Raw genomic sequence first — 10233 nt, 5'->3', positions numbered from 1 at the left:
GTGTCACTTTTGCATAGCTGTAGAAATTATGCCTTGAATGAGGTGAGGTTACGACTTAAATCATATGAAAAGCTGCTTGTGATGACAGACTTATTCATCGGATGATCTGGGCCCGGTTGTTCAAAACTATCGTTAAACTTACAATGATGTTATAAAAGGGTACAAAGTAACTGTATGGAATATGATATAACATTACACACTTTGGTGTGCTGGGTGAGATAAGCATTACCTTTATTTTTTGTACTATATTTGGTTGGGAATTTTTAAACATGGAATATTAAACCCTAAATTAGGACCAAGATGGCATACACAAACTCCAGCCACAGACAAATAGCTGGCTGTGTGTTATGAAGAAAAAAATCAAAAAATGATTTGATCATTACGCATAAAGATACATATTTTTACAAGTGGTTATTATGGGATGTTATTGATGAAGGTTGAGGGTAAAATATGTATTGTTAAACCAAAAAGTATTTGGTGAAGGGTCCCACTAAACAAAACCTGTCGTAAATACTCAGCTATACCTTTCAAAAATCTATTAGCTACATAAATATCATGTTGGTGCTCTCACAAATCCTGAATGTTTTTTACATACCGGTAAGTCATTTCTGACTGCACCTAAGAGGTCGAGGTAACAACATTTATTACGTCACATTTGGCAAACTCAATATGAGGCCCGAAAAGGAAACTTCAACTATTTGATGATGACATTATTAGAAAACAAAAACATGTTGAAATGTTGATTGTTGCATTATTTTCCAATAGGAATGAGCATTTTATAAAGGTACAACAACTGTTATAAATGTACGACAACTGTTATAAACTATGATAAAACAACTGTTATAAAGATGCAACAACTGTTATAAAGGTATAACAACTGTTATAATGGTATACCAGCTGTTATAAAGGTAAAACAGCTGTTATAAAGCTATAACAGCTGTTATAAAGGTATACCAGCTGTTATAAAGGTAAAACAGCTGTTATAAAGGTAAAACAGCTGTTATAAAGGTAAAACAACTGTTATAAATGTATAACAGCTGTTATAAAGGTATATAACAGCTGTTATTAGGTATAACTGTTATAAAGGTACAACAACTGAGGATGTCAACTAAACGTTGATAAATGGTCAGCAGGTCCAGTAAGTAATCTGCTAGGACTATGGTCAGAAATAATGCATAACAGCAAATTTCTTTGGTCAATTTACAATTTAAATACATATGCTACCATGTCGATTTGTGTTTAGAGTTATTTCCCTTTAAAATGTTTGAATAAGATTGATGTGACAATTCAGATTTACATTCTCATGTATGTATGCTTTGTTTAATCACTTAATTAGGCGGAAAAAAAACAGCAAGAAAAAAAATGTGTTTCAGCTCTCCCAAAGTTATACGCGTTGCAGAACTCATTAGAACGCAGGTTGTACATAACTTATTGATAACGGAACTAAAACTATTGAACAATCACTTCAGGGTACATGTATTTTCAAATAATCAATTGGTAAAGGAAATATTGACACTTCGCACATGGAAATTACTAAAATGAAATGACACAGGTTTAATATTGCATAATTGTTGTAAAACTAATCCTTACCAATAAAAAAACTCTTTCACAAAATTAGTCAAGTCCGTCTTGGGAATTTTTTTAGAAATGACTGCCATGACAGATCACGTGTGATGTTATCTCAAGTATCCTTTCTATATATGGCTGCATGGCCAAATAAAGTATTACTAAAGATGCCGCCATGTTCACTACAATTTCCATATTGGGTCATGACACCCATATATAGAAGTCTGACCTAAATCGGAAGAGAGACAAAGTTTCCAACATGGCGGTCAAGTCAGATTTCGATTCCCCTTGCGACGTTAACTTGATAATTTAACGACATTTTAGGCAGAGTTTAACTTCAAGTTATACAGGATATCAACAGAAATAGTTCATACATGTATTACAAACCTGTTAATGGATGCGGACCAATGTGCAGTCAGTTAATTCTAAAATCGCCCCGGTGTGATTCACACCGGGCTTGCTCCATTACAAGGCATGGAATTGATTTAATACCCGGCCGGGGCAGAGGAGGCTGGGTATTATTACTAGTACTAGCAACAATGCAGGTTAAGTGAAAACAATAAAAGTCAGATGTTTACCTTTAGGCATTACATCTGCATTCGTATATTGTGTGCAAAATAAAATTTGAAATACAGAATCAAATGCACAGTAAAATTCAGTGTATTGCCTCATCTGGTTTCAAATATAACCTCTTTCTGTGTCACCATTTTCCCTTAGAATTCTTTATTCAAGTCTCCCTCCATTTATTTGTCGTTTCCAATACAATCATGCCTAAATGCTCCTGGACAAACGGTGACTGAATGAAAAAGTTTTACTCTATTTTTAACTGATAAATTATGCGGGAAAATGTTAACCCTTTCACCCCTATGTAACTTTAGTAGACTCTACCATGCATTGATCTGGATGAGTCCATTTTGGTCTACAGTGGTGAAAGGGTCAAGGTATACAATTTAACAGTTTACGGAACTTTGTATTGCACATCTTGTCGTATACTCTGGATATCGATTCTTAGAGCAATGTAAGGTCAAGCCTTCCCAGCAGGCACTAGTGGTGAAGTAGCTTTCAGTCGTCCAATAGGATCTAAAGTTGCACATTTACAGTCACATCCTGTTACAGGGCATTGTGGGTGATCCTTGAACCAAGAGGTGATGTGTGAGGCATGGACGCCATGGCGACAAGTTTGACACCAGGTAAACCAGTCGTCTAATGGGGTCAACTTGTTCTCCAAATCTGAAACAAATGTTTAACAACTTAAAACTGTTAAATTACACAAGTTGTAATGAGAAATGTAAAATTGAACTATGTGTTAATTTCCATAATTCAGGAGTGAAGAACCAACATCGTATAAGTGTAGAAAAAGTCTGCATCTTCTAGGTTTTAGGAGGATACCTGATGATATACAGAAACCCTCTTAAAGCAGGGCTAGAAATTAATTTTAAATACCATTAGTCAATTGGGGTAGTAGTTTCCAATTTTTACTAGTCCTTGTAGAAATTCCACTAACCCAATATTATTCAACAATATATAAGATATCAAATTTTGACTAGTTTATAGGGCTAGTCGTTTTTAGAACCACTAGTCCAGCTGGAGATTTCACTAGTCTAGTCTCGGACTATTGGGCTACTATTATTGTCTAGCCATATTTAACCCTTTTACCCCTATGTAACTTTAGTAAACTCGTCCATGCATTGATATGGACGAGTCCATTATGGTCTACAGTGGTGAAAGGGTTAAGTAAAGCAAAGCAAGTAGATAAAAGAAAGAAGCAACTTGTGAATCCAGGTTTCCATAACTACATTGATACTGGTGTTGACTGGTTTTGGACTGATATAATCACCAAATAGCTGTGGTCTGACGACGGCCGGCCTAGCATGCCACTCTGTCATCACCATGTAGCTGTCACCAAATAGCTGTGCTCTGAGGACGTCCTGCCTTGCAGACCAAAACTAATCAGGACCATTATCTTTACAGGTATACTTGATTCAGGAGTTGCTTTTCTCCATTTTTTTAATTTATTTGCTATGTCATATTTTGAGAACATGAAATTCAAGTTCTATGAGAGATCGACCTCTATGATGTCAGACTGAACTTTAAGTTGCAGACAGAAAGACAGATCTTTATGCTCAGGCTGACTGTAATGTTGCAGCTGAGACTGACCTTTATGGTGTAGTCGAGACTGACCTTTATGCTGTAGTCGAGACTGACCTTTATGGTGTAGTCGAGACTAACCTTTATGTTGTAGTCGAGACTGACCTTTATGTTGTAGTCGAGACTGACCTTTATGTTGTAGTCGAGACAGACCTTTATGTTGTAGCCGAGACTGACCTTTATGCTGTAGGTGAGACTGATCTTTATGTTGTACCTGAGACTGACCTTTATGCTGTAGTCGAGACTGACCTTAATGTTGTAGTCGAGACTGACCTTTATGCTGTAGTCGAGACTGACCTTTATGTTGTAGTCGAGACTGACCTTTATGTTGTAGCCGAGACTGACCTTTATTTTGGAGCCGAGACTGACCTTTATGTTGTAGTCGATACTGACCTTTATGCTGTAGTCGAGACTGACCTTTATGTTGTAGCCGAGACTGACCTTTATGTTGTAGTCGAGACTGACCTTCATGTTGTAGCTGAGACTGACCTTTGTGTTGTAACCGAGACTGACCTTTATGTTTTAGTCAAGACTGACCATTATGTTGTAGTCGAGACTGACCTTCATGTTGTAGCTGAGACTGACCTTTATGTTGTAACCGAGACTGACCTTTATGTTGTAGTCAAGACTGACCTTTATGTTTTAGCTGAGACTGACCTTTATGTTGTAGCTGAGACTGACGTTTATGCTGTAGTCGAGACTGACCTTAATGTTGTAGCCGAGACTGACCTTTATGTTGTAGCTGAGACTGACGTTTATGCTGTAGTCGAGACTGACCTTAATGTTGTAGCCGAGACTGACCTTAATGTTGTAGCCGAGACTGACCTTTATGTTGTAGTCGAGACTGACCTTAATGTTGTAGCTGAGACTGACCTTTATGTTGTAGCTGAGACTGACGTTTATGCTGTAGTCGAGACTGACCTTAATGTTGTAGCCGAGACTGACCTTAATGTTGTAGCCGAGACTGACCTTTATGTTGTAGTCGAGACTGACCTTAATGTTGTAGCTGAGACTGACCTTTATGTTGTAGCTGAGACTGACGTTTATGCTGTAGTCGAGACTGACCTTAATGTTGTAGCCGAGACTGACCTTAATGTTGTAGCCGAGACTGACCTTTATGTTGTAGTCGAGACTGACCTTAATGTTGTAGCTGAGACTGACCTTTATGTTGTAGCTGAGACTGACCTTTATGCTGTAGTCGAGACTGACCTTAATGTTGTAGCTGAGACTGACCTTAATGTTGTAGTGAGACTGACCTTTATATTGTAGCTGAGACTGACCTTTATGTTGTAGTCGAGACTGACCTTGATGTTGTAGCTGAGACTGACCTTTATGTTGTAGTGAGACCAACCTTTATATTGTAGCTGAGACTGACCGTTGTAGCTGAGACTGACCTTTATGTTCTATCTGTTGACACAGTGTCGATCCTGAGGGAGTCCCTAAGTTAGTCAAACACACTGCACACCTTGGGAGAGGCTTCCTACAGCCTGGACAACAGCTTATCTGAGAGTGAAAAATGATGTGCAAAAATATGAAAAATATATCCTTTTTTTTGTGCCGATGAAATTTGTTCAAAATATTCAAAAAATGGAAATTGTTATGCATACAAATCTGTTAAAAAGACAGTTACTTGTTACTTGTATCAGGTATAGGTATTTTGACTTCTGAGACATACACATAACTACTTAAAAATAGCTTAAATCTTGAAACCGTCTGTACAGTAGACAATACAGGTGTGTTATATACCTTTGGTTTGTTGGCAGACATGGACATCATGGAGCGTGACATGAGACGGAAAGGAGCCTGCGTGTTACAGGCTATGGACTTCCCACAGAAGTTACAGCTAACATACGCCTGGGGCCGATTGTGTCGCATTGAGCTGTGACTATCACTGGAGTGACGTATGATGTCAAATTCTGCTCTGTAGCGTAGAAAAAAGCACAACGGTCAAATACATTATCGAAACAAATCTAAACATTCAGGTATAAACTTCCAAAGAAAGAATTGTTTTTCCCATGTAGTACTAGTGGTTCCCATGTAAAACCTTGATTAGAGGAGATATCTAAAGCATGGTATTACAGAATTTAAATGCTATCAGACTGGTGTTATGAAAAAGACTAATAGCTTAGTTCTTTCCCGTTCCAGTAACTAAGAACAATGCCGACTTATAGTTAGGTCGGTTGGGTGGTACAGTGTATAACACACTCACTTTTCACTAAAACGTCCAGGGTTTGGTTCCCCGATTAGATGTGAAAAGGTATGGGGTCAATTACCATGGGTTTTCTCCTGATACTCCAGTTTCCTCCCACATGAAGACCCACCCCTACACGCTAACATCCGTCCAACAAGAGTGATTAATATAAGTTATGTAATTTGTTTTAGAATTGTTGTAAATGAATAAAGTTTCTTTTTAGTTGTAGACCCAGCTATTACTATTTCGTAAACATGGTTTTAAATATCTTCTTCGTAGATTTCAGGTATTACTAACATTGATGACTCCATAAGGTTAACAATGTTATTTACCTTTGGTGCCAGAGTTTCCACCGGTCTAGAAGTTCCCTATAGCTGCAATACACAAACCATTGAACACATTAAGAAATAGTATTTCAAGCATTTCTGAGAAAACAAAATTATAGTTATATATGCATGACTAAAGTTCTGTTTTTGTGAATAAAAAGTTATGTCTCCCCTTTAACAGTTTAATAAGTGCACAGTACTTCGTCTGTGGGTGATGCAGATATACTTGAGTTTTATCAGGATATCTTTAACTTACCACTTATTATTTGACCTTATTATCAAAGGAACTGCCTACTGCTAAATTATAAAATGCATATATGAACAAGTTCTAATTCTAATGGGGAATTAATGGGAATTAATGGGGAATTACAGAAGTCCTTAAAACTGACCCTATGACAGATGGTGCTTTGATAGACATTACTATGCCATCATATACTTGGATACTAAGTTTAAGCAAACTTAGACAGTTAGGGACTGTTGGCATCACCATAGCCTACACTTTTAAATGTTTAGAACAATCAGATTTATTGGACCTTTGACCTTGAGGTAAAGGCCACAGTGATCCAATGACACTGCATTGATGTCATCTGCAGATCGTCTATGGAAGATGCAGGTATTCTGCAAGTTCTATCAAGACATCTTTAACAGTTTAAAAGTTACGGACCGGAAACGATCATCTTAGAAGAACCAGAACCAGAAGAACCAGTGCTAATACAATATGTCTCCCTTCATTCGAAGGGGACACAAAATAATTCAATGAAGACTATATACAGTATGAATATTGTCAAAACTTAGTCAAGAATAAGTGAAAACATTGTAAAATTCTACGACAGACATATTTAACTGGAATCAAGTTTCTAACAGTTTAACTACCACAGGGAGTAGTATACATATCTGACCTTTCTATCCACAGGGAGTAGTATACATATCTGACCTTTCTATCCACAGTAGTATATATATATCTGACCTTTCTATCTACAGGGAGCAATATACATATTTGACCTTTCTATCCACAGGAATTAGTATACATATCTGACCTTTCTATCCAGGTGATGACCTTTTCGTTGTGTGACATCTCACAAGGAAATGTGAAGACGGCAGCGAGGGCGGCAGTCTGGATATCGCCGGTCCAATCCACATAATTCTGTAGTAGTTCCACGCCCTCCAATGTCAGCCCTGGGGTAGGGAGAGATGATATATAGAACTACAACTACAAAGTACCTCCATATAAGTCCTCAAGTAGGGACAGAGGACAAACAGGATTTCACCTACTTCAATCTCATCTAATGGCTACTTTTACCTAGCACAAAAAAGTCAAATTTACCCACACAAATCGAAGGTGAATTTTATCCAGCCCAAACCCAAATCTAAACCAGTATAAGAATATAAATTAATTTTAATATTTCATGTGTTTATATGAGATAGCATGTTAATTAATTACATACCAGTGAGAAGTAAGCCATCCAAACATCCCTCGTCCTTCATCATACTGCTCAAGTTGTCCACGTATTCCTTTAACTGTAGAAACAAACAACAATGTTAACAGTAACAGTCTCCACCTTATAACAGGTACACATGTATTACAAGCAATGAATCTGGAATACCCACGGTACCTGTTTTTAAGTGATTGTACTTCAAACAACGAGTTAAGATTTCAGTTCACAATGAAAGCACAGTTGTAGGTAGGTTAGCCTTGTTTATGTTTTTTGTGGTGTATTTTACTGGCAGTGTGAAATGGCAAATTTAATTTTTACCCGTGATCCTTTACACCAATTTCAGTCCCCAGGAATGCTAGCAGTTTTAAGACCATAATGAACATCTGTAAAAATTCGTTTGTTTGTTTGTTTGATTTTGTTTAACGTCCTATTAACAGCTTAGGTCATTTAAGGACGGCCTCCCCTGTGTGCAAGATGCATGTGTGTAGTGTATGTGTGTGTATTTTGGGAGGCTGCGATATGTTCGTGTTTGTCTCCTTGTGATAGCGCGGAACTGATGCCGACTTTATAGTGCTACCTCACTGAAAAAAATCTCTACACATGGTACCTTAAGTACTAGCTGAAGTACAAATACCAAAGAGAGTACTTGGTTTCAGATATTCAAGTTTGAAATTTATGGTTGACCAGGAATGATTTGCAAAGCCCTTTTTGACAGAACAATCCAGTCAATATTTGAAAACTTACCTTTTGGTCAGAGAGGTATATACAGGCAAAAGCTATTCTGTCAGCCACCGGCATACAGTTGTGGTCACCCTGCAACAAACAACCAAAGGGGCGGTCAGCCAGTGTCATACTTTCATAATCAGATACCTCTGTATGGTATTGGCTATATATTTGCAGCCCCAGACCTATTTATTAACACTTGAAACACAGACTGATGACAAAAAAGAGAAGGCCTGTCACAATATATATGTTGTGGTACATTGCACACCACATACAACATATCTCTAAATCTGCCAGATGTAGAGAAATACATGTACAATGTACCACGCTGTCTTTACATGCAGTTAGGGAACTGCTCTTAGGTCCCAATTTCGGTAAGAAGGTGGAGAAAAATCACTCATGTGTTAACTGTACAAAGTCAGTATGTATCGTATCGCAATACAGAAATCAATTATATCGCTGTAACACAATATCTGTCAAACGCTTACTTTCATGTATCTACTGGGTGCTTTAACTTACTACACATTCTAACAGATACATTAAAATGTATGCTAATAACCAAACACAGGCTATAAGTACTGATAGGAATCAGTTTAAATTTCATAATTTATGGTCAGTACATCTGTATGACAGAAGTCCTAAATTTGTGATTCATATAATTACGATTCAGTCCGATAACATTCCAACAACAGCTTTTATTTAAATTGAGCACCCTTTTCTTATGACAATGTATCGAGGTATTTATATATATTTCAATAAATCCCTTCTTTATTATTATAGCACCCCTAAACAAGAATACCATAAGCAAAATATGATACACCCATCAATATTTATAATGTCTAAACCGCTTTAGACTTCTTAAAACCTTGTCTGTAATGCTGGAATTCTAACACAGGTATTGGGAGCCTATGCCTGTGATTAATTTTCAGGTTTTTCAAATACAACAAAAAGATGTTCAAACAAGAGGCCCAGGGGGCCTGTATCGCGCCCCAGTTTCTTTTGTTACATGAAACACAAATTTGAAATGTTAATTTTAAAGAATTAACCCATGTTGACCTTTGACTCCGGCTAGCACTTAAAGTTGACCTTTGACCTCATTACTGTAATAAAAAAAAATCACACTGCTGGTCTACATAACATACCCAAGTATCATAGTATCATGACTCTAGACCAAATGGTTCTTTAGATATTGTTGTTTGAAGCTTTTAAGTTTTACCTTCGGGCCAGGTGAGCTAAAAAGTAGTGAACGCTTTGAAATAGGTGCTACAACATCTAACTCAGCAACACCAATTCTAGTGAATATTATCCTGCCCTCCGGTAATAAAATAAAAATATGTATAGCAAAAGTTGTACCAGAATTTCATCATAGTTCTCCTTATCACTGGAGAGGAAACAGAACATTGCACGGAGGTAGGGGTCGTGGACTGTTTGGATCAGAGACCCACATGTACGGCGCCACATTGTCTGCTGCTCCTCTTGGTACCCGGCTATCGCCATGGCAACTGCACTCAGGTTTTCATAACCTGTTACATAAGATCAATTTTGCACATGGTTTATTTTAATTGTTACCAAACTAAAGAGACATAATACATCCTTAAGCAAACGAAATAAACACACTTAAAATTCTACACTTCATTCATGTCAAAATCGATCTGTTTGCAAGAAATTCTCCTCTAAATACATTATATACATATATTTACACGCAGCCAGAATCAGACAAAGTTTACATGCAGATATTAATTACACACTTCCTTTTATAAGATAAAGCTTACCTATATATGTAGATAATAGTGTGCTACCATTATATGGCAAAGTTTACAAAGTTTCTAGTCCCAAGTCTGGT

At 37.2% G+C, this 10233-nt stretch overlaps 1 protein-coding gene across 1 annotated transcript; it reads right to left on the bottom strand.

Moving 5' to 3' along the window:
- Positions 1 to 2590: 2590 nt before the first annotated feature.
- LOC110464330 (WD repeat-containing protein mio-B-like) lies at positions 2591 to 9908 on the bottom strand. The gene is made up of 8 exons (XM_021519507.1): positions 9744 to 9908; positions 8412 to 8480; positions 7677 to 7749; positions 7269 to 7407; positions 6238 to 6279; positions 5461 to 5635; positions 5109 to 5217; positions 2591 to 2796 (listed from the first exon to the last, which is right to left on the bottom strand). The coding sequence occupies exons 1-8, from the start codon at positions 9885 to 9887 to the stop codon at positions 2591 to 2593; spliced, it is 957 nt and encodes a 318-aa protein (XP_021375182.1). The 5' UTR covers positions 9888 to 9908.
- Between the last annotated feature and the right edge of the window lie 325 nt (positions 9909 to 10233).

Source organism: Mizuhopecten yessoensis, unplaced genomic scaffold (genome assembly GCF_002113885.1).
Source record: "Mizuhopecten yessoensis strain PY_sf001 unplaced genomic scaffold, ASM211388v2 scaffold10985, whole genome shotgun sequence".
Lineage (NCBI taxonomy): Eukaryota > Metazoa > Mollusca > Bivalvia > Pectinida > Pectinidae > Mizuhopecten > Mizuhopecten yessoensis.
Note: the sequence above shows the minus strand (reverse complement) of the source record. Positions and strands in the feature narration are given on the sequence as shown.

What these genes read in the sequence shown, in the direction of transcription:
- LOC110464330 (XM_021519507.1), bottom strand. Translation starts at nt 9,887, where the DNA reads ATGGCGATAGCCGGGTACCAAGAGGAGCAGCAGACAATGTGGCGCCGT. An exon ending in TATACCTCTCTGACCAAAAG is followed by an intron (nt 7,750 to 8,411) that starts GTAAGTTTTCAA and finishes TTGTTTCTACAG; the next exon opens with TTAAAGGAATACGTGGACAA. An exon ending in TGTCTGCCAACAAACCAAAG is followed by an intron (nt 5,218 to 5,460) that starts GTATATAACACA and finishes TTTCACTCTCAG; the next exon opens with ATAAGCTGTTGTCCAGGCTG.